Here is a 25,514-nt window from a genome sequence, read left to right as displayed (position 1 = left end):
TTCAGAAAGCAGGTAACTCCTTTGAATGTATTACAGATTTCTGTGCAACAGCTACTTCTTAGATATTATTAATACAATGGTTACTAGCATAATATTTGCATGGTTTGCAATACATTCAGCCAGCCCTCACATGGGAAAACTGTAGGAACCTGTTCACAGGGAAATGTTTCCTGTTGTGATCCATTTTCTTTTTAACACATATCTAACAACACATCCTGTTTCCAGCATTATTTCAAAATTATCTTTTTTTTCCTTCTCCTTTTCTTAATGCTTTGTATTGAAAAATTCCAGAACCCAGCTTAATATTTGTTTTTCATCTAAAGTTTCTGGGAAGATGATTCTTTCTTTGGGAATTCTTATCAAAGAGTTTTTTTTTAAATAAAAATCTTGTTTGAGATAACACCTTTTTACTATCATGATCCTAAACACTTTATACTCAGTGAGATTCTCTTAAAATACAGAGGTTTAAATTTTCTTCAACTAGTGCATTAATTCTATTTAGGGATAGACAGTAAACATTTTCTTAAACAATTAGAAATTGACTTAGAAGTAGCCCTCATTTGGCAGATTGAATTCAATAACAGTAACTAGAAGCTAAAAACAACTTTTTGGGATGGATTGCATAAATTCTAAAATGTCAGTTTATTTTTCTTACACTATCAGCCTTTCTTTGCTGTTATATTCTATTCTTTCTAGCCCAAATATTGTTTTTCTTAGCAGATACAAAATGAGAGGGGAGTAGCTCAGTCTTTATCTCTGGTCTTGGTCAGTCCTTTCCCTTTGTGCCCTTTCTGAACCATTTGATCCCATCTTTCCCTTCTGCTACTTGGCTGCATCTCAGGCTCTGTCCTAGAAATGCTTCTTTGTTTCTAATTGTTCTTGGTCATATGATTCAGTCATAAAAGGAGATAACTCAAATTCAACCATCTCCTTAGCACTAGTCCTGTATCACCAAGTAGCTTCTGGGTGTCCATACTTGAACATTGCCCAGGCATCTCAAACTCAACTAGTTGAAAATGGAAATTAGCTTTGCCAAAAACCTTCTCTTTTCTAGGACATCTTTATCTTTCCAATTTCTGGTTTTATCACTTCTCCTGAAAAGGGATACCAAACCATCAACTGTACCTTTCCTGTCTTGTCTCCTTTGCTCATGTGGCTGACACCTCAGGACAGACCTTTGTCACCTCTGATATATATAGTCTCTTACAATTGATCTCCTTGCCTTCAGGTTCTCCCCATTTAAACTCATCTTCCACATAGCTGTACTCATGGTCTTCCTGAAGTACATAGGTGATGATATACCTCTGCTTTCAGAAAACTCCAAGGATATCCTTTTGGTTCTAAGATACAGAACAGAAGCTATTTGCACTTAATACTTTAAAAACACTTCCATCCTATTTTTCTAGATTTAATTTATTTTAACAACCTTTCACGTTCTCTGTGTTCCATCTAAATGGAATAATTTCATATTCCCAATTGATAACAGAGAACTTTTCCTTCCCTCCTTTCACACAAGGCAGTATGTCCCCCCATTCAGAGAATGCTTCCAACTCCATCTTTGTGCTTCATAATCTCAAATCATATTAGCCCAAGTGCCACTTCTTTTTCCCCTAGTTTTTAGTGCTCCCCCACATTCTCCAAATTATTTGATATATAATTGAATTTTCTTACTTGTATGAATATTGCCTCCTTCATGACCCTCACCAACCCCAGAAGATTGTCAGCTTCTTAAGGACAGGTGTCATTTTCCTTCTGTCTGTATCTCTCATTCTTTGTACAATGTCTTACACAAAGTAGATATTTGATAAAAAAAAAAAAAAGATTTGTTGAATTGAGGAAAAATTGTGAAATTCAAAATAAAATCTTTCACAAAAAAAAATCTTGTTGAATTGAAATGAAGGTTTTCTGAGTTCAAATAATTGCCTAGGCACTTCTTCTGGGACTCTGAGCCCTTTTCTGGAAGAGGAAAGGAGCTGTTGACCTAGAAGGCTTCTTGAGTCCCCTTCCAACTCTAGTTCTTTGACCCTGAGATCTTAATCATCATCTACCTGACCCTGAGCAGCTTTTTAATTTTATAAACTCTTCTTTAAACTTCCCTTTATTATAACCAAAATGTCCCTGAAACCTCCCTTACCATGCTCAATTCATTTGGTGCTGAGCTCAGACATGTTTTAATTAATCTGTTTTTATCCTCTCTCCTCTCTGCTTCCCTGTGAGAAAGGTCCTGAGCTTGGGCTCTCCGGATGCTTCATTGCTGGGTCTATCAGTTACTAACCACATAACCATCATCATCTCTGAACTTCCAAGTTCTTCATCAACTCATCAAGGGATTATTTTTAAGATTTTCGGAAAGAATGGATAATGTACTTTTACATATCATTCCCTCCAGTGTGTCTGATAAACGAGTTCATAAATGAAAGTTTTAAGTTCTAGTCCTGGCTTTCTCACTATTCATTTCACCTGTCTAAGCCTTGGTTTCCTCATCTATAAATTGAGAGCTTTGAATTAGTTGATCTCCAAAGTGCTAAAATTCTCTGACTCTATGAAAGCAGTATTGGTTATAGGAATTTAGAATTTTTCTTAACTAGAATTAATCATATTAAAATTAGAATTAAGGCATTGAATTTATATGGGGGGGGGCAGTGAGGTGGTACAGTGGATAAAATACTGGCCCTGGAGTCAGGAGGACCATAGATACTTAATAATTACCTAGCTATGTGACCTTGGGCAAGTCACTTAACCCCATTTCCTTGCAAAACAGCAAAAAAAAAAAATCAATGAATTTATACTGGGGAAAGCAAAAGTCATCAAAATGCAACCATCTCCCTTTTTTTGTCCTATTCATTCATACCCCAGAGCAGATCCACTTCAGAAATTTAACAAAGAGTAAAATATATTACATTTCTCTCTGTCTTGAAAACTGGTGCTAAACTTTCCCTACTTGATATATTATTGCACAACTACAAAACTCATTTCTTGATGGTTGGCCTAATTGGAACTTCTTTTGATAAAAGAAAATTTATAATATTTTTGAGGGACAGTGAACATTTTTTTGCAGGGGAGGAGTGAACTTACTGGGGGTAAGCATAGCCTTGCTACCAGAAGAAAATCCAGTCTCAGCTACTCTCTACTCTCCTGAGAAACTGTGCCAAAGAATGCAGATTCCCTTGTTCTCTGTTAATGATATAATCCCAGTGAGTGTTTTCTTGGCTCTCTTCCTCCTAGAGATTAACTTTTTAAGTACCATATTTCTTGAGATAAAAAGCCTTGAAGATTGTTTTGATTCATTTTCACATTTTTGTCTGCCTAGGTCTGGCCCTTGGTGATGGCCCGAATAAGCATCCGATTGGGATCGTCCTCACAGTGCTTGGTGTTGTGGTTTTGGATTTCAGTGCAGATGCAACAGAAGGGCCAATTCGTGCCTATTTATTGGATGTTGTGGACAGTGAAGAACAAGACATGGCACTTAACATCCATGCCTTTTCAGCTGGTAGAAAGCACTTTTCTTCCTTGTCATTCCACATTTTGTAAGAGAAGGGATTATGTTAGAGTTAGGCAAGGGACCAAGAGGCAGGATAACTTCTATACTCCTGACTGAATATCAATCAAGAGAGAATCAATTTCCGGGCTTCTTCTTTTTTTGGATGAAGAATGAAGGAAATGACTAGGTGACAGCCTTTATGAATAATCAAAAGCCAGCAAGAACTATTCAAGAGACATAGTCCTAAAAAAAAAGAAAGAAAGAAAGAAAGCGACATCTGTAGACACTGCTAACAGTCTAGGATAATTGAAAGCATCTTGGACTTGTATTCAGAAGATCAGAATCTGCCACTTATTAGTCCTATTACTTGACTCCCTGGACCTTTTTGCTCACCTATGAAAGTCAGGTTATAATACATGTACTTACCTGGGACTCACAATATTAATTCTATGTTATTAGAATCATTTTACAATCTGTGAGGTCCAAACAAGATGGAGTGCTTTACACAAAGCAGTCATTGTGAAGTGGTGAAAAGTGGAAGCTGGTTACGGTGTCATTTTCCTTCCTTATAATATGAATAATTATATATCAGAACTAAAAGTTGTTACTTAAGTCCCTACTCATAGATGAGGTTTTTAGGATGTAGTGAAAAAGGTTGTTGAGTACATCAGACAACTACAAAGCAATTAAATTAAATATATGTGTAGTGGGTTGAAAAAGAGAATCTTTAAGGTTCCTTCTACCTTTAATAGCCTGGGAATTCTAAAATCATATAATTGAGTTTATTAAAGCAAGAGTTTAAGTTAAATGATGAGCTAATTAATAAATTATTTCTTCTGCATAATGAAATACTCATAAAAAAATCACTTCCAATAAATGTTAAGGGTCTCACAAGATCCTAAAATGCATTTGGTGATATGGCAGCTCATATGAATATCTCACATAGTGGTCATATTTAAGTATATTTCCAAAACAAAATTCGGTTACAGAAGGGAGGGAAGGTATTTTTTTATTTCTCTTCTCACCTGTGACTTAAAGACCTCCAAGCTAGAGATCTGATGCAGAATCACCACAATGTTTAGTGCTTGAGATACATATTGCATAAGTTTGAAAATATCCCATTAACTAATTTCAGACATTGTTCTAAGTATCACTTGTATTTTAAAAAGCTTTAGGGCCTAAATTGATTTGGAAAAAACATGACAATTGGCCTATAATTTTTGTTAATGTTTGGTAGATAAGGTATTTGCTAAAAATTGAAATTTCTTATTTACCTAAATTAAAAGTTTATTTTCCCTACCATCAGAGATAATTTGTCTTTCAAATTTGTTTTGAGGTGTTGTGAGGACTTTGCTTCAATCTAATCATCATTGGAATAATATCATGATTCTATCTCCCATTTCTATAGCACTTTGTGTTTAACATAGCATTTTCTTAACCACAATTCTTTGAGTCTAGATGGTGTCCAGATATTATCCCTGGTTTACATTATTAAATGTAGCTTAAGTTTAGATTTGTCCATGGTCATAAATCTAGTAAATGATAAGAACACAAATCTGGTCTTCCTCATTCATTAGCCAGTGTTCTTTCTACTATATTATGTAAGTTTTACCATAACTGAAAATAAAAACCTGCTGGCTGTATTTAAGATATGTTTGGGATTCTTACTTAGTTTTTCCCCACTCAGGTCCATGAATTTTCCTTACATTTTCAGAGACCTGCACATGAATTCTCCTCTCAAGCTCATAGAAATTTCAACCTTGATGTCATTCTTTTTTTTTTTTCCTCAGGTCTTGGAGGAGCAACTGGCTATGTGCTGGGAGGATTGGATTGGACACAGACCTTCTTGGGTGACTGGTTTAAAACCCAGTATCAAGTCCTCTTCTTCTTTGCAGCTGTCATTTTCACAGTGTCTGTAGCTCTTCACCTTTTTAGCATAGAAGAAGAGCAATATTGCCCTCAGCAAGAGCGAATTGAAGAAGCAGACACCCTCTCCAGTGGCAAATTCAGTAGCAGCCTCCCCCGCCTCAGCCGCTTGAATGTAATTAATGAGGGAGAGCCATATGGAGTTTCTATGTTTGCTGATGAAGTACAGTCTGAGCATGAGCTCAGTCTGGACTATCTCGATGTGGATATTGTAAGAAGTAAAAGTGACTCTGTACTTCACATGCCTGATGCAACTTTGGAAATTGAGCCAGAGCTACTTTTCCTTCATGACATTGAACCCTCCATTTTTCAGGACACTTCAATCCCTAACACTCCCCGAAGCACCAGCCAGGAGTTTATGAAATGCAAACGGAGCCGTTTGTCCACTCTCCTCAGGGAAAAAGAAAAAGAAGATGATATGTTGCTTGATAATCACTTGAATGAAGCCAAAGTCCCAAATGGCAATGGCTCCCCACCAAAAGATCTCAACAATGGAAACTCTAAAATAGTCTTGAAGACATCAAACACTTCAGGCTCCATTCGGAGGAGAAGGCACATGTTCTATCGCCAGGCATCTTGCACCTTTTCATATTATGGCAAAGTAGGATCACACCGTTACCGTTTCCGACGAGCTAATGCCATTGTGCTGATTAAGTCATCCCGCAGCATGAATGATATCTATGATATACAGAAGAGACATCGTCAGCGGTGCAGACAAAGGAACCAGAGTGGTACAACCAACTCTAGTGGTGACTCAGAGAGTGAAGAAGGGGAAACTGAGACCACAGTCAAACTACTATGGCTGTCCATGTTGAAAATGCCCAAGGAGCTAAAAAGGCTTTGCCTGTGTCACCTTGTGACCTGGTTTTCAATCATTGCTGAAGCAGTGTTTTATACAGATTTTATGGGCCAAGTTATCTTTGAAGGTGACCCTAAGGTGAGGTAACAGAATCATTTATGTATTTGAGTCTGAGATACTTTTCAAATTATTAACCTGCTACAACAGTTCTTAAGTTTTTTTGTGTGCTGATCCCCTTTAGAAGTCTTGTGAAGTCTGGGGTGGCTAGGTGGTGCAGTGGATAGAGCACTGGCCCTGGAGTCAGGAGTACCTGAGTTCAAATCTGGCCTCAGACACTTAGCCACTTAACCCCGTAGACTTACAAAAATTTAAAAACAAAAGTCTTGTGAAGTCTAAGAATTGTTTCTCAGATTGATGTTTTTTAAATGGATTATAATAAAATTCATTAGATTTTTATAAAGTGAAACAGATTATATTGAAATAGAGCATTTTTCAAATATTTATAATCATCTTCTAATAAATGGATGTCAAAATAACTTGGGTAAGTTTGAATTATGCTAAGATTTTTGGAACATCCCATATTTAAAAAGAACCATAGTCTTTTCCTCCATGAATGACTTAGGTTCTTGAATTCTATTAGGAACATAAGGTTTGACAGGTCTTCTAAGGGAAAAAATTCATGTATGGACCTGGCTCTGTCATTCAAAGTCCAGTTTGACAAACTTTAGAAAGACTCATCAGAAGGCTGAGGTTGTTGTTATGTCATAATTATAGAGATATAAAGGAACTATGTCAGGGATTAGAAATATAACCAGCTTTGATAAAGAGTCAGACAGTACTTCAAAGATACATTCCCCCTACATTCACAGTCCTGAGAATTGGCATTAAGCAGGAGAAGAGAGATTTGAGACAAAATTTTTCATTTGAATTTTTCAGCAGCCCAGCCTCACATATACCAGGGCACAATAATTTGCATAATCAGGATAATTTGATAGGGTCTCTTTTTCCTGGGGTCCAATAATAGCTTTCCTTTTAATTTAATTAGGGTGGACCCTTGAAGCAATCTGGGAAAGGTGGCTTGAAAGCTGAACAAAGACAGCTTATGAAAGTCTGGCAGCACAAAACGATATTGTTAGAGACAGCATATTTAACTTAATTAGTTATTTTAAGCCCTGTATTTTTTTTTACTGTCCATTTGGACTAAAGGTGTTTTGAGCACTATGATGCTATTGAATCTGCCAAGTCAAACAATTCGTTTACAATTTGTTCTGTCAACTAAGTGCTTCCTTCACTATGGGTAGACAACTTTTATCTGCTCTCCTACGAGGAAAGCATCCATTCATCATTAAGAAATGATCACAAGGATATATTTCATAAGAACAACATTCTGAATTAGAAAAAATCACTTCGTGTGTTTAAAAAGGTCCTGATGGTAGGGCATAAGCTGCTTGTTTTACTTTTGTAGACTTCCCAGAAATTTTGTAGGAAACTAGTGTCTTCTCAGCTTTGAGGAGAGGATAGAAGAACGAGATTCTTAAGAAGTGGTCTAGGCACATTGAGTGCTATCAGTTAATAGGATGCAAGAGTGATTTACTCTTAATAAGGGATGTGGGGGTGGCTAGGTGGCACAGTGGATAGAGCACCAGCCCTGGAGTCAGGAGTACCTGGGTTCAAATGTGGCCTCAAACACTTTTAATAGTTACCTAGCTGTGTGGCCTTGGGCAAGCCACTTAACCCCATTTGCCTTGCAAAATTCTAAAAAAAGAAGAGATGTAGAAGGTACCTGTATTAGGTCTTAGTTGGAAAGTTATAGACTAAAAAAAATTTTTCACTTCTGCTTATTCCCATGTACAGGTCAAAAAAACAATCTTCTAGCCAATTTATAAGTTCTCATTACTCAAGAAGGTAACCAGACACCATGGTCTAATAGGTGGGAGGTTTTCCCATATTAACTCTCCAACTTTGGCCTAGTAATTACATTTTTTTTAATTGATGGATTGTGCAACAAACACTTTTAGATCACAGTGAGATGACCTGTTCTAATCAATCTAAAGTCTCTAGAGGTTTTGTCTCACACAGAAAGTTTTACTGCTTACAATAAGAGCCTTCATTTGTAAAGCACTTTAAATATATCTCATTGGATCCTCAGAATATCTTGAGACACATGTACTACCATTATCTCCGTTTCACAGTTTAAGATACTGAGAAGTTAAATGACTTGCCCAAGGTTGCTCTAGTTAGTATATGTTTAAGGCTGAATTTGAACTGACTCCAGGCCCAACATTCTACACTGTGACACAGTGCTATCTAGTTACTTCTAGGGTAGGGAGCAGTTATCTTTATAGTTATCAGAATTATCAGCAACTTAGTTTTAAAAAGGAGGGTAAACATCTATTTTTAATAGTACATACTTTAAAAATTCTCTGTGCTTCCAGATCCCTTTCTCATACTTCCCTCATATATTTCATGTTGTTTCTCCTTCATAACTCACTTCAAAGCAAACATCAGTGATAATTACAAAACTTTACAAAGAAATACCAGGAATTCACTAAAAATCAAAGAGACTTTTTTTTTTAGGTTTCTGCAAGGCAAATGGGATAAGTGGCTTGCCCAAGGCCACACAGCTAGGTAATTAGGTACTCCTGACTCCATGGCCGGTGCTTTATCCACTGCGCCACCTAGCTGCCCCAAAAGAGACTTTTAGTACAAACAAGACTTCTGAAATGTTAGGGACTATATTTGTTTTTAATACCATTCAGCCTTTTTAATACTTCTAGAGGGGGAAGGTCTTTTAAAATGGTACCTGTAGATCCCAGATTGATAGTTCTGATGTTTTAACAACAGGGCTGCTGGTCTGGGTTACCTGACAAGATCTTTTCCTACAGTCTTGAAAAAATTCTAACCTTTCTTGCTAACCAAAATTGTGGTGTTCTGAACAGTAAGGAAGTGTGTCAGTACCTTTTTGGTTTTTAAAAGATTAGAAAAAAATTTTTTTTTGATTGTTGATTTTTTCATTCTGGATTTAGCAAATTTCAGGACTTTGGTTTTTTTGTTTTTTGTTTTGTTTTGTTTTTTACGTTTTTGTAAGGCAAATGGGGTTAATGGTTTGCCCAAGGCCACACAACTAGGTAATTATTAAGTGTCTGAGGTCGGATTTGAACCCAGGTACTCCTGACTCCAGGGCTGGTGCTTTATCTACTGCACCACCTAGCTGCCCAAGAACTTTATTTTTTTGGAGAGAAATCAGGGAGAATTAAACTAGGAGATAAATAATGTGAGTATGCAACTACATGATTTGAGTTTCTGTTTCTTCAAGGGTGAAGTAAGAGAGTTGAACTGCATGATCTCTAGAATTTTTCCCCAACTATTAAGATTCATAAAAAAAAAATACTGAGCTCAAGGAATGCTTGAGCAGCAAATATAGCATTAAAATGTAGACATTTGAATCTTAGAGCCACTGATTTGTCTTATCATTTTAGACAAAAAACTCAGCCTGTCTGGCCCATTTTCTCAACTGCATAATGAAAAGAATAATCCTATTTTTGCCTGCTTCATAAGAAAATTCTTCAAATGATTTGAGATAGGGCATATTAAAATACTTTGAAAACTATAAAATCCTTGCTAACTAGTGATTAGATTATCACCATCACTATTTCTTTTCAAATGTAATGTTAGTGTTGAAATGTAATGTTAAAACTTAGACTGTACTTTAAAGCAAAATAATACTGGAGTTCCACATTATTAAACTACAAATCTTTGTAATAGGCACCTTCAAATTCTACTGCTTGGCATGCATATAATGCAGGTGTGAAGATGGGTTGTTGGGGACTAGTCATCTATGCGACTACTGCTGCTATTTGCTCAGGTAAGTGTGGCAGTTGCAGTGGATCATATGTGACACAATGTAGCAAAATACATTTATTGACTTAACTGACTTAACACTCAGGTAATTGGAAACAGGAAGCAGAACACACTCCCCTAAGAATACTATGAACATCTATAATAGCAAATAGAATTCAATCTTGTTGGTAAGCATTTATGTCTTCTTAAAACTGTATATTGGGTATTTTATATTTAGTCTTTGTTATTCCACCAAATACTTAACTGAGTCTCCCACTAAAATCCCTCCTCCAATCCCTTTATCATGGTACAAAGACAGTGGACTTTTTGATGGTTAGACCAACAAATTTCAAGTTCTGACAGATCTACCAAGAATATGGGCATAGTGATGTCATGTCATCCATGGACTAGTGTGACTAAAGTTGGGCAAACCTTTATTACTAGGTTGAGCACCAAATAATTTTAGGAAGTGAAGGAAAAGAAAGGAGGCACTCAACCTCAAATGCACGAAGATTTACTTACTCTGAGATCTTGTGATCTGCATCACTTTAGGAAAGACCATAGAAATGGAACTAAGGTGGTTTAAGTACTGAATTCCAGAAAAGTAGCATTATTTTGATGAGTGCCTAGGTTGTCCTAGGTGCTACAGATAAGACAAAGAATGACTTAGTCCCTCTCTTCAAGGAGTTTGCTATTGTGGGGGCGGCTAGGTGACAGTGGATAAAGCACCAGCCTTGGAGTCAGGAGTACCTGGGTTCAAATCCGGTCTCAGACACTTAATAATTACCTAGCTGTGTGGCCTTGGGCAAGCCACTTAACCCCATTTGCCTTGCAAAAACCTTTTAAGAAAAAAAAAAGGAGTTTACTATATATGGTACTTGGGGAGATAAACTGAAAAGTTAAAGGAAAAAAAAAAGAAAGAAGTTGTTTCCCAGGACAATATGTAACTATTATGGCTAGAGTGATAAGAGAACATCAAGGAGGAGGCAGGTCCAGGGTTGGACCTTGAAGGAAAGCTAATTAGATAAGTACCTAAGGACCCACAGAGTATAACTTACTGTGGTGTGGAGTGAGCAGTATGTCTGTAGGTAGAGAGGAGGCAAAAAGACATTTGGGACTAGTGAATTGTCTGGTATATCTAAACAGGTATACCAGAAGCAGTCAGTCATAGGGGAGTAGGAAAAGATGAGAATTGAAAACTTGTAGATAGGCTTGGCTAAAATTAAAAGTTTGCATTATATTCTGAAACATGATGATGGTATGTCAACAATATTATTCCATTGTCATTTGTATGGAGGGGGGGTTATATAAAAGTAGAGAAACCAGTTAGACTGCTGCAGTAATCCTTAGGCATTAACACTTTTTATTCAGATAATGGCAATGGGAAGGGGGAGGAAAGGGCTGGGTAGGATAGACCTCACAACATAATGATGATCATGTTTGTTCTTCATCCTCGAAGACCACAACGTCAAGGAGGTGATGCCATGACAAGCACATGAATTGGATATGATATGCTAAATCACCAGTCTCACTTTCTTCTCCAGAGTCATCTGGGTCCAGTGGCTAGATATAAATCAGGACAACTGGAGATGCTCCTGGATGTGAGATAGTCAGGGTTAAGTGACTTGCCAAAGTCACATAGTAAATGTCTTGAAGGTGGATTTGAACTCTTGTCCACCTGACTCCAAGGTCAACACTCCAGGTCCAAGATGATTCAGGATTTAAAGCTTGATTGAGCATGGTGCCCCACTGACTGAAATGGTTTTTAGTCAGTAATGAATGCTGACTCTAGATGTGGGTTCAACTTTAAGGCTAGGGAGCTTGAGCTGATAATAGGAGATGGCATTGTTCATGTCAAGTAGGCATTTGGACAGAAATGTGTCTTTTAGTGTGTCCCTATCGGCCTGGTCTTGAGAATGAGGAGAATCATCATAACAGAGGTCCGGAGCTTTGAGAGTGAGAGTTTTCCCAGTGTAGTATCAAATATATTTGATAAAACTAATTGTCTTTAAAAAGGTAGCCTCATTGTAAAACTTTTCATCAGTGTTTTTTTAGCTATATTAGAAAAATCCTTGAGAATAGGGGGACCAAAAGAGTCAGTAATTGAATGTGGTATTCAGTCTTGTTCACTGGAATTTTGAATGTAGCTTTTTGTATTCTTTTCAGCCCTGTTACAGAAGTATTTGGACAACTATGAACTTAGTATAAGGGTGATTTACATCCTAGGAACCCTGGGTTTTTCGATTGGTACTGCAGTGATGGCCATTTTCTCCAACATCTACATCGCTATGATAATGATCAGCACTATGGGCATCGTCTCAATGAGCATATCCTACTGTCCCTATGTACTCTTAGGACAATATCATGAGATTAAAGAGGTGCGTGCAAAGACTACTCAAGATTATTAAATAGTACGTGTCTTTATTTTTGAACCATGTGCTCTAGATAGATTTCCATAACTACCAGGATTTTTTGAACTGAAAACAGATTGTTTCCATTGGTCTTAGTTCTAAAATAAGTTTGGAATTCTAATGTTGGGGATGAAAAAGGATCGTTTAGTTCAGTTTTTTTCCTTGCTCAGGAATATGTCAGTAATTGTAGCATAGCAAAGACTTAAACCAGCTACCAGAACTAGCCCCTTGTGTACACTTATCTTGTTTCCGTTCCTTTATGTATTTGTTCCATCAATCATTTTCTTTCTCATTTTATCTTCAGTATTCCCCCTCTCCCAGCTTCTTCTTCACATCCTATAAACATGCTCAGGTTTCCCTTATCCTTTATCCTGAAACGAGCATACTTACAAACCTTTCCTTGACTCAGCCATTCCCTCAAGTCATCACTCTGTCTTTCCAAACTTTCCTTTGGCTTCTAAACTTTTTTTTTTCATTAATAGCATCTTTTTTTCCAATTTCATGTAAGACTTCTAAACTTTCAAACAATAGTCTCACTTTATACTTTCTCTAGATCTCAGATTCTCTGTTCATTTTCTCCACTTCTTATTACCCATTTTAAATTCTCTTCCTCCTGTCTCTCAATTGCTTCACACATGTGAAGCAATACGATAGCAATTACACATGTGAAGTCATGCAAAACATTTCCATATTAACCTTGTTACCAGAAAGAATGAAGACAATGCAAGGTAAAGTAAGTGAAAAATGCATACTTCAGTCTGTTCTCAGAGTTCATCATTTTTCTCTTTGGATGTAGATAGCATTTATTATCAGGAGTCCCTTGGAATTGATTAGAGTGATCTTTCCTAGTTGATCATCATTTACAACATTTCTGTTAACTGTGTACAGTGTTCTTCTGGTTTTTCACTTTGCATCAGTTCATATGCATTCCCAGTTTTCTGAAACCATCCTGTTCATCATTTCTGTTGAACATCCAACACAATCATTTACCACAGTTTTCTCAATCATTCTGCAATTAATGGGCATCCCTTTAATTTCCACTTCCTTTCCACTACAGAAAGAAATGCTACAAATATTTTTGTACAATAAAGGTCCCTTTCCTTATTATTTAATCTCTCTGAGATTCAGACCTAGTAGTGGTTTTGCTGGGCTTAACTCTCTTCAGTATTTGCCACTAGACCCGATCAGAATAGAACTGTCTTTGTTGATGATCTCTTGTCTGACCTCTCTCTCACTTCTCCTCCCACATGTCTCCTTTCCTTATCTTTTATTGACTTTTTATCCTCTCCCTATCCCTTCCACAAGAGTATTCCCTAAAGTTCTGTCTTTGGCCCTCTTCTTCTTCATTGGTGATCTTATCAATTCCCAGTGCTTCAGGTATCTCATGCAAATGACTGCCAAATCTATATCTCTCTACCCTCAAATTTTCCTTATAGTCCCAGTCCTCGATATCAAATTGCTTACTAAAATATTATCTAGCAATCATGAACAATCAATCAAACAATATATCATTCCAGAACTTGCCAGTCTCCCTTAAATGGTCTTAATTCTGTGACTGACAGTATAATTTTTCCTGACACTTGGGTTCATTACCTAGAAATCATTCTTTTGTTCTTTCATTCTCCATACCTAATCAAAATAACAGTTTTAGAGTTGGAAGAGGTCTCAATGACCATCTGGTCTAACCATTTCTCTAAACAAATCCTTATTGTGGATAATTTATCTAGTCACTTTTCAGACAGACTTATGTTTAATCATGTTTTTCCCATTTTGTACTTAGAAAATTAAATTCTAGATCCCCTATGTACATTTATTCTTCTAAACATTTGCTTTTAATTCTGTGATTCCTCTCTCCATTCTCCAAGATCTTTCATATATCATTTGACTATGGTTTCAGCACCTGAACATGTAGTTCTCTTCTGGGCCAGCTGGCTTGACCTTTTGAAGGAGTGCTAAGGATTTTCTTACTATGCCTTTGAATCTTAGATAACAACTTTCCTTTAGCCATTTTTATTCTGTTCTTTCCTAACCAGAGGTGATTGATCTTGTTTCGAGTTTTAAAAAAAGAAGTAACAAAAAAAGAATTAAGGTGTTATGCCTTCTGCTTCTCCTCACTAGTCTTCTAGGTTGCCCAGAGTTCAGGATCTTTTTCTCTTGTGTTTCCCTGCTTCTCCCAATATTGCTGAAATGGCCCTTTTTGTTTTCCTTGCTTTTCTTTTGTGCCCTGACATCCCTGCCATGTTTGTGTATTCATCCTCTGTTATCCTCTTTTGCTTGAATTTCTGTACATAAATTTTAAAGATACAATTTATTGATGGAGAGGTTTCTGTGCATTCACATCAGGCAAATCTCAATTTTCAGCCTCCCTGGAATTATTTCATTCTATATGTTCAAAAGTTCATTCCAGAGAGTTTTCCATCCCTCTTAGCTGACTTCCCCTATCCACTTTATATTCTACCTTTCAATTCTTTGAAATCTGTTGTTCTAAAACCTAAGAGGGCACATCCAATGATGCCTGACTTTCTTTTATAAATACTTAGCAGTCTGGGATGGCTAGGTGGTGCAGTGGATAAAGCACCAGCCCTGGAGTCAGGAGTACCTGGGTTCAAATCCAGTCTCAGACACTTAATAATTACCTAGCTGTGTGGCCTTGGGCAAGACACTTAACCCCATTGCCTTGCAAAAACCTAAAAAAAAAAAAATATATATATATATATATATATATATATACACACACACACACACACACACACACACACACACACCTAGTAGTCATGAGGACTTTTCTCCCTGGCAATGAATTCTTTATTATATAAATGATATTTGGATCCAAAAATAAAATTTCCCTTTTGGTTCCGCCACCTTTTAAATTATCATCAAGACAAGTCAGGTTATTAAATGCTCTGCTTTCCAGAGAAGAGACTTCCTTAGATATCTGTGTAATTGAAGTCATCTCCAAAACTACTGTTATCTTGCCTTTTTTCCCAGATTCCTGACCTGTTTCTTGTCTATTTACATGGTTCCTGTACTCTGTATAGTACCAGAGTTTCTGTACTCTAGAACATACTAATACTAGAGAATACTCTAGTTATAAAATTACTTCTGTTTCTCCTTCCATTGGTGTTGATCCAAATGCTCTTTATGATGCTTTCCCTCTCCAGTACATGGGTTTCTTGATGCATTTTAATAATGTCCTCACTGATCTCCCTACCTCTGCTAGTCTTTACTTTCTCTTTACTATCCATTTCACAACTACCTGAATAATAGTTCTAAGACATTACTCTGGACTCATTACTTTAGCTATTCAAATAGCCTTTGCCTACCAAATACAATACAAATTCCTGATCCCTTATCTATTGTAGACTGTTTTCCTTTGTAAGCAAAGTTCTGGCCTACTAGTTGATCCCACCCCCAATCTCAAAAGCTGTATATTCTAACTTAGACCCAGCAAAGATTTGTTCAACTTTCAGCTGAGCACCTTTAAAGAGAGAATTCATATGCCCTGAGATATTCCCTTTTACTTTGTTCCATCTGGACTGAATTTTCTTTTCATTTTATGCCTGTTGCTATGTTCATCATCCTTTAGGATAAAAAGGGATCTCTTAATCCTCATATTTCTCACAGCTCTTCTCCTCCATGATTTCCTCCTTCATTGTAGCATGGCTATTTCTGTGTGAGCTTCATTACAGCAGGGTAGTAGCATGGCTATTTCTGTGTGAGCTTCATTACAGCAGGGTAAGTGTCCTATCTGTTCTATTTCTAGCACTGGACTTTGTCTAATTAGAGATACTTGATAAATGTTTGCTTGATGGATGAAAGTCCTTCCAAATCTCATCTATCCCCATCTTTTTCTTCTTGCAGTATGTACAACACAGCCCTGGAAACTCACGGCGTGGCTTTGGCATTGACTGTGCAATCCTTTCCTGCCAGGTTTATATTTCCCAAATCCTTGTAGCCTCTGCCCTTGGTGGAGTGGTGGATGCAGTGGGGACAGTCCGCGTGATTCCTATGGTGGCATCTGTGGGATCATTCTTGGGCTTTTTGTCGGCAACATTCCTGGTGATTTACCCTGATGTCTGTGAAGAATCCAAGGAAGAGCACAAGGGACTGTCTGCTCAGCAGACCACTGGGAGCGGCAACACTGAGGAGAAACCAACTGTTCTAAAGCTCATTCGGAAAGAGGGGTCCCATGTGTCAGGAGAGAGCGAGTCAGTCATCTGAATCTGCCCTTCTGATTCATACACATTCCAAACAGGAACTGGGCTGAGTGTGGAGATGGTCTTATAGGGAGAGGGGTGGGGAGGGAGAAGTTTCTGAATGTTCTGTAATTGCTATTGCCTGAATTATGGCATAAATAAGATTTTGTGCAAAAATGTACTCAAAATTCATTAGACATAGGTTAAGTTTGAACCAGTAGGCAAAAGTTTTAAAACTGATTGCTTTCTCCATTTTAAAAAAATAGAAAGAAAAAACAAAAACTTCACATCATTTATGAATACCTGTTTTTTAAAATTCAGAATAAGATCTTTTGATTCTAACTATTACTCAGAATCTGCAGGTATACTGCTCTGCATGTTTTTAACATGTTGCTGTATAGACAATAAGCAATTTAGAAAAATTAAGAGATATTTTGCCTTTTTTAGATTGTTATTTCAAACAGAAAGCTATTTTGACAACTTTTATGAGATGTCATCTGAATCCCTCAGATAATGCTAGTTTAACTTGAATAGACACTTTTATCAGAAATTTTTTCCACAGACAACTATCAGTCTGACAGCTATAGTTATTTGGTCAAATTTCATCGTATTATTTTTGGTGCAACTATTATTCTTTGCAATTACTTTTTAGGAAAAAACCAACACAAAAGTTTGGTTTTCTTTTTTTAAAAAAATTCATTGGACATTTTCCTCAAGACTGACTGATCTAGGCCCAGGGGATGGGGGTTGAGGGTGGGAGATAGGGTAGGGAAACATACCAAAGGTGGGAGGCACAGCCCAGAAGTGATCTTGTGTTGGAAATGCCCACTTGACAAGGACAGTTTGTTTTTTAATTCATCATCGGAACATGCTGTGATATGACATTAAGAGAAGACCCTTTATTTGAACTGGCGAATGTACTGCATTGTGTGTCTATGTCTGGATGTATGCGCTCTTGTGTTTGTTGTGAGGGATTTGTCGTTTTTGTGGCACCTGATGCTGATCATCTCTGAAGCAACCATGAAGGGGCAGAAGGTGTTCTCCTATTATAAGCCAGCTTCACAGGGTGACAGCCCTCTGGGGAAGGGAGGGTGGGGATTTTTATTTTTTTAATTGCACTTTTTATCATCTTGAACCTTTTGTTGGGGAAATCATGCAAGCTGGGTTGAAGGCCTAGCACCATCAGCATGAAGGCCTACCTCTGATTTGCATGGAATTGTCTGGTGATAACAGAATCCATGTCTAAGGTGGCCTTAGGCCTTTATGGGGGAAAAGAAGAAGAAATGGAGATCAGTGAGCATGTGTGCCTTGCCTGCTGCTAGGTGGGTGGGTGGGCACACCTGCTGCAGGTCTGCAGTCTCTGCCAACCTCTCAGCTTTGGATTCCTGGAATTGGGACTTCCTTAGGCAAACTGATGGATTTGGTTTTTTCCCCTCCAGAACAAAAGGAAAGACTGCTCTGTTTTCTACATTTACAAGAACTTTTAGTATTTCCAGTTTTCATAAACAAGCAAAACTCAGATGGGGGGGGTAGTAAAGTAGAAAATGCAGCTGCTATTTGGGAACTAATCTCCAACCACAGTTTCTCTGTCAACCAAGAAGCTCCTGCTATTTCTTGCTAGCAGTGGCAACTATGAGCAAGCATATGGATTTCAGGGAAGAAGAGAGCCGGGGAGCTACTGCAGGTTAAATTGATCAATTGAGACAATTGTGGTACTGCTGCCTCAAAGTGGTTGTTTTTAAAATAAAGTACTTTTAAGATGCATGTGAATCATGCTGCAATATGATCATTCAAAAGCAAATATATATTTCACTATAAAACTAAGAAGTTTTTAAAATAAATTACTTGAATTTTCAGTGTATATAAGAGAATAAATATGTTTTAATGTACTGATCTACTCTACATTCTTGCCAGTGTCTGTACAAGTTGCTGATGGGAAGTTGTTTCTTCTGTTTGTTTTGTTCCTAATCACTTTCTTAGTCAATGTCTGTTTAAGTTAGACTCCCACCAGAAACAAATGTGCTTTGTTAAGTTGCTGGAATTTCCTAGCTCACAAGGACACCAAATTGCACAGGACTTTTTTCCAAGTCTCAAACGTTGCTTGACTGTTATCTAAATTTTTTTTTTTATTTAGAACTGTATATTATGTGAATTTTTTTTTGTTCAGACAAAAAACCAACAATACTACTGAAGGCATTTACAACTTTGTTTAAAACCATGGAATTTGTTTGAAGTCCCCTTGCTTCTCTTCAAGGAGCAGATTTTTCTATCACCTTCCTTTCACTGGAACAGGTGCTGTAGACAGGGAGACTATGGGGGTTTCCTCACTAGACTTGATGCCATAGGCAAGTTGTGATTCACAACTCACTGAATATCACTTTACAACTTGAAAATACTGTATGGAGACTTTGGAATCTTGGTTTGGAGGACCATGGTCAGGTGGCTAAAGGCGTGTTGATCTACTTGCAGATGTTGCCCTTTGAAAAATTCAGAAACTAGAGGAGGGAGATTAGACTGAGAACACAAATAGTGTGTGTCTCTATTTTTAGCACATCTTCAGGTTTCTTTAATAAATTAGATGAATCTTTTGCCTTCCAGAGCCCCGATGCCTGTAGATTGTCATGTTGCTGGTTATAAATATGAAGCTTGATGTGGCAGGTAACTTTAAGAAATACCAAGGATGGACATTATTAGTTCACAAACAGGGAGACTGGTTCCAGAAATTCTACCTTTCAATTTTGTTTCTTGCCAACAGATAGTATCCATAAGGCTGTTTCCTAGAGGATGGTGGCCACCTTTTATCCATGTCTTGTCCTTTGGCATTCAAGCCTTCACCTAGACTGTGGTCTTTTAAATAGAACAAAGACCTAAAACTGGCATGTTCAAATTTTAAAGTCTTGTAAAAGTAATTTGTATTTTGAGTAACATCTTTTTACAGAAGAATAGTCATGAAAAAGTTTTCAAAATGTGCCTTTTGGCACTTCGGCACTGTCAGTATGTTCAGTTTTTTCTTTTTTTTTTTTTTTTTTTTTGGTAGCATGGGCAGAAGGAAATTGCTGCACACTTTGGTAGAACTTTTAAGCTAAAACTTTTTCAGATGTTTTGCAACCAAAGTATTTAGTACTATGTAGGCTAACTAGTTTCTACATCAAAAACAAGGGGGGGAAATGCCTTGCAGTTTGAGCTCAAAAAGATTATGATTAACTGTTCAAACTCTGCAGCTTAGCTTCCAGGAGACAGACACATTAACCAACATTTCCTTGGTTCCCCTTCTATTCTCAAGCCCCTTAGTCAAATCACTTAAAAGATTGTACTGTTAAATTTTATAAAATGTTGTCACCTTGTGTCTTAAAAAGAGATGAAAAGAAGGAGATTAGCATTTTTTCATATATACATATATATCCTAAAATTACACTTAAGATAAACTATGTACTGTAGTAGATTTGAGCATTAGTGGTTTCATGATAGGGGTGATTTTTCCTTCCTTTAAAAATATCTTTGTATACTATTAACTTAGAAGAAGAGATATTATTTCCGTATCAGCAAATCTGATTTGACTGTTCCTATACTTTTTGAAAGGTTCGAGTAGCTTAACATAAGCCCTCTGTACTGTTCACTGGGTAAAATACTTGGTTTAGCCAGCATCTGGCCTAATGTTTTATGAAGACATATAAAGATTGACTCACTAGGTATACTCAGGGCTGGAGACTCTGGTGGCTGAAGAACACACCCATTTAGGAGTAGTTTAGCAGGGTGTCCAGAAAAAAAAAATGATTTTAGCCAATAGATTGGAAATTTCTCTGACCTATTTCTTTCAATTGCTTGGCCATCAGAAGTACTCGTTTCCATACTAGGTTAGCATTTGTTAGATTTTAGGGATTAAGACCTTTTCTTCACCCTATCTTATATAGATGAGCTCCAGATAAGAATTTTTTTTTTTTTACAAAATTTGTCCTAGAAAGCTTCTTATCTGGTAATGGAAAGAGATAAGAAAAAAAGGGATTGAAATATCCCTTAGAGTCATAAGTTTGAAGTCTTTGGACCTTGCTAGCTCTTGATTTGTCATCTTCTTTCCAAAGAGTCATTTTCAAAGTCTGACCACCTGAAGGACTGGAGTATTTTAGCTGAAATGGGGGAAAAAAGTCTTCTGAATTTGCTCTGCAGCAGTATTTTGTGTTTGCCTTTTTAGGTGCAATTTTATGACCAGTTCAGCTAACAAATACTTGATATCAGCCTTGAGAGGTTTTCATCTTGGTTTGAATCACTCCTGACATCAGGCTTAGTTACTTCTGTTTGTAGCACAGTTAAAAGGTATTCTTATAAAAATTCGTTTTAGTTTGCCCCAGTTGTCCTTGTTAATTGGAAAAATGACATACAATTTAATTAGGACATTTCCCCTCTATACCTATTTCTTTTGCTTTAAGATATGGTTGGTTGTTTATAGCAGATCCTTCTTTTTAAAGGATAAAAGGTTTGGCTCTTGTTAGGACCAAGTATTCTCAAATAGTTCTCTCCACATATTTACTCACGTATGAAAAAAAGATCTTACTGTTTTCCATCTTTTTTTCCTCAGGCTGAGTAGGGACTAGTCTCTTTATGTGCAAAATATAGAGATTAAAGGGCAGCAAAGGGAATTTCAAATTCACAGAATCTTTAACTTTGAAAGTCTCTTGATGACAGGTTTCTTGGTAGCCAACCAAACAGGTGAAAATTTCAAGCACCAAATGTTGCATGAGACAGATCCCTGGAAATTGATTGATTTTGTGTGTGTGTGTGTGTGTGTGTGTGTGTGTGTTTTGTGTATGTGTGTGTGTGAATTTGTGAAAAAAAATACCAAATTACTAAGTTTTGAAAGATACCCTCTCTATTTTCTGTCTGTATTTGATCCACCAAACTGTAAGTTTGTAAATTATATCTGCTAAGGGGTTCTCCTCCTGAAAGTGAGCTGGCCAGAGTATATGTGATTTCCATGTTACATTGGGACAATAGTACTTCCTTCTGATGAAGTACAATATTTTAGCAAGGGGTGAGGTAGAATGTTATTGGGAAGCTTTCCTCAAAAACAGTCTTTTCTTACTCCATTAGTGTTAGGGCACTAGCAGTGCTAATTGTCCCTGGTACTCCCAAATGTAGACAGTCCAAAATCATATGTTAAAAAAATACATTTTGTTACCTAAATTTTCTTTACTTCTGATGTTTGCTTAGTGCAAAAGTCAGATTTTTCCAATGTATCAGAGAAACAGCTAGTAAGAAGCCGTCCTTGCTATTTTTCTCCTTGGCCTTAAAACTTAGATTGAATTCTTCATTTATGGCTTATGAATAAGGTTGTTAGTGCTGTATTGGCTTATTCAGGCACTCAAAGTTCAAGACTCATTCACGTGGCCAGAGAGAGCTACTAGCCAAGAGAATGTCATCTCTGTTTTCTTTGTGCCAGCCGAATTTCCCAAATGATATTTGGGAAGCTTCTCCAACTGATGACAGATTTTTGTTTTATTTTGTCTTCCCTGGGGCATAGGACCCATCACCCTTCTCAAGGGTCTTTGGTCTCACTAATGTTTTCAAATAGAATCATTCTTCCTTATGTAACATGGAAATGGGTGTTCTCTTGGGAGCTTGTTTAAATGCCTCATTTCAATGGAAAAGCTGCATAAAAGGCATCTCATAACAGAAATATTTAGTTCCGTTGTGAACTGGTGGTAATGACAACTCTTCTTATCAACTTATTAAGTTGGGGCACTATACTAGCTCTTGCTGAGTTTAGCAATGTTATATGTGTGTGTTAAACACATAATGTTGTTAAGTTTTATGAGGAAAAAGGGATTAAAGCAAAGTAATGTTACAGATGATGGATTTTTTTTTTGAGTACATCAATGGCACAATGTTGCATTTATTTCTATGCTGTTGAGCTTTTGGGGGATTTATTTTTTAAGGTAAAAGATTTGTTTGCATGACTGACTGTTTTTACTGTTCTGCACTTTCTGTTTGTATAATCTAATTTCATTTATAAATTGGGGGGGGGGGTTTAGACAAACACTCCACATATGTCCCAGTCCGTTATTCTACAGTTAATAAACATTTCAGTAAGTTTATGAGTTGGGTGTGTGTCCTTTCCACCTTCATAAGTAACATTATAAATAAAATTGGGAAATACCTTTTCAGGAAGTGCTGACCCATCCCTTCTAGCCTGATACCCAATCTCCCTTCCCTAGCACCTAGTCCATGTTTTACTGCCCTGCTTCTGCTATCCCCTGCCTTGGTACCCAACAGGGTCTAAAGACCCTGAGAAGGCCTTCCTAACTAAAATATACCCCCTTCCAACCAAACCAGAATCATTTCCTCTCAGTTCTCAGCTAGCATTTTGTTGTCAAATTAGACTGTTTGTATTGGATTCAGGTACCTTTTTTAGAAGATTTAGGTTCCAAATCTTCACTTTATGGACTTCCTTATCTAAAATGAGAGATTAGAATCAAATTTAGGTTTCTTAACTTACTGTCTGGAAACTTTTTTTAAAAATGTGTATTTCATAATACTATGCCATACATTTGAAGCATTTAAAAACAATTTGATTGCCAAAGGTGATACAAGTTTAAATCTACCAAACTAGATATCATTCATAAAATTCTTGACCTAATTCTGTCACATTTAATCCTGTCTTCCAGGACCTAAATTCACAGATATCATCATTTGATCAAAACACAGGCTTCCAGTTTATCTCAGGAGGGGATCAGTAAACATGGCAAGAGATATATTTGGGGAATTAGTTGCCAGATTGGGATTACCAGATTCAGTAATTGACCTAAAGGTGCCGAATTGTTGCTTGGTAACCTTTGAAAAAATAGGGAGGAAAAGAGAAGTGCTTTATGGATCTTGAAAGCTATAGGACAGAAAGCTTGGCAAGTCCTAAAACATCTTTAAAAAGATTGTGAAGTTTGAGAAAGGGAAACAAGAAAAAATAATCACCTAGTATGCGTGGACACTACTAAGGACTTCTTTGAAAAAGTGGCCAATAAGGTGACTTACAGAAGTGTTATAATTTCATTTTTAAATAAAATACAGGGGCAGCTAGGTGGCCAGTGGATAGAGCACTGGCCCTGGAGTCAGGAGTTCAAATCGGGCCTCAGACACTTAATAATTACTTAGTTGTGTGGCCTTGGGCAAGCCACTTACCCCCATTGCCTTGCAGGAAACCCAAAAACAACAACCAAAAAAACCCACTAGAAAATATAGGATCAAATGGAATTTGGGGTGGCTAGGTGGGCGCAGTGGATAGAGAACTGGCCTTGGAGTCAGGAGTTCAGGAGTTCAAATCCAGCCTCAGACAGTTAATAATTACCTAGCCATGCGGCCTTGGGCAAGCCACTTAACCCCATTGCCTTGCAAAAACAAACAAATAAATGAAATACAAGTGCTATATTTTACCAGAAGTTCAATAAAAGATTAGACAGTTTCACAGTTGTGAAAATGGATGCATGTGGGTCACACAGATGGGCAATTATGTAGATTTAGAACTGATCAGATAGTAGCCACTAATGACTCAAAGTCAGTTTAGCTGCTTGAGTTAGTAGACCATTTTGTCGAGCTAAATTTTGTAGATGCTATCTGTGAAGAGTGGTAGAACCAACACCACGGAAGACTTCCCCCTCCTTTCTGCAAGCAAGCAAAATATCTACTTAAAGGGTATTCCCATTGCACTAGATGAAAAGTTCCAACTCAAGACTCATCCATTTCCTGCTTTATGCTGAGAGCAAAAGTCTTAGCTTAGGTCTGCTTCCTCAAGTTCTGAGGACAGGACCCTGAACCACCTTCAGTACTTCAGTAAATGCTCCATACTGTAATAATTTTCATGAATCCCTATGGCCAAACAGAACAAAATATCCCCTTTACTAATTACAAAAACCCATTGTCTGCTGTCAAAATAACTAACATTTCCGTAGCATCTCCTATGCCCCTCTCTTAAGGGCTTTGCTATTATCTGATCTTCACAACAACCCTGGGAAATAAGTACTATTATCCCCATTTTACAAATAACACTGGGATAGGCAACTTAAGTGACTTAGCTGGAGTCATACTAGTGATATGGTGTCTGAGAAGGAATTTGAACTCCTGTCTTCCTGACTCCAGACCTGGCCTTCTATTCACTGAACCACCTAATTGTCCCTATTTAAGGTTTTGCAAAGTGCTTTACTAAAATTCATTTCTCATTCATAGTCGCTTTTTCAGGTAGGTACTGTATTTCATTTTCTTAGGTGAAGTGACTTGTCCCTGGTCATCCTGCTTTTGTCAGGCACAGTATTCTGACCCACGTCTTCCTGACTAAGGAGGTAGTTATTGGTAGCACCATCATAAAACATAACAGGCTACCTATATTTCCTTTTTTGACAGATTGATGAACTTTTCAAATCTAGAAACACCAAATAACATCCTCCAGATGTATTCAAAACAGTTCATTTTTGAGTAAAGCATTTGCTAAAATTCTTAAATGGACAGCTGGGTGGCTAGTACAGCACCAAGCCTAGAGTCAGGAAGACCTAATCCAGTCTCAGACATTTACGAGTTTTTGCATGTTCCTAAAACTTTGCCTGAGTTTCCTCAGCTTTAAAATGGGAATAGCACCTGTCTCCCGGGGCTTTTGTGAGGATCAAATGAGGTACCCCATGAGCCCCCCCATTTGGGGCTTTCTTGGCAAAGATTCTAGAGTGGTTTGCCATTTCCTTCTCGAGTTCATTTTACAGATGAGGAAGCTAAGTCAAATACAATTAAATGATTTATGCAGGGTCACCTGTCTTTAGGGCAGATTTAAACTCAGTTCCTCCTGGCTCCAAGCCCAGTGCTTTACCCACCTTGCTACATAGCTGTCCTGG

The 25,514-nt window shown here is 37.3% G+C and overlaps 1 protein-coding gene across 4 annotated transcripts in view; it reads left to right on the top strand.

Moving 5' to 3' along the window:
• The window catches only part of SLC45A4 (solute carrier family 45 member 4), a 126,398-nt gene extending 106,076 nt beyond the window's left edge, over positions 1-20,322 (top strand). For all 4 annotated transcript variants that reach the window (XM_074202768.1, XM_074202766.1, XM_074202769.1 and 1 more), the window contains 5 exons: positions 3,311-3,490; positions 5,272-6,344; positions 9,972-10,071; positions 12,213-12,424; positions 16,319-20,322. In XM_074202768.1, the coding sequence (XP_074058869.1) occupies positions 3,311-3,490; positions 5,272-6,344; positions 9,972-10,071; positions 12,213-12,424; positions 16,319-16,678 (1,925 nt within the window). In that variant the 3' untranslated portion in view covers positions 16,679-20,322. The remainder of the gene's footprint in view (positions 1-3,310; positions 3,491-5,271; positions 6,345-9,971; positions 10,072-12,212; positions 12,425-16,318) is intronic.
• The last annotated feature ends 5,192 nt before the right edge of the window (positions 20,323-25,514 follow it).

The sequence above is a fragment of the Macrotis lagotis genome, chromosome X (genome assembly GCF_037893015.1).
Source record: "Macrotis lagotis isolate mMagLag1 chromosome X, bilby.v1.9.chrom.fasta, whole genome shotgun sequence".
NCBI classification, from domain to species: Eukaryota; Metazoa; Chordata; class Mammalia; order Peramelemorphia; family Peramelidae; genus Macrotis; species Macrotis lagotis.
This window is presented reverse-complemented; position numbering and strand designations above follow the sequence as displayed.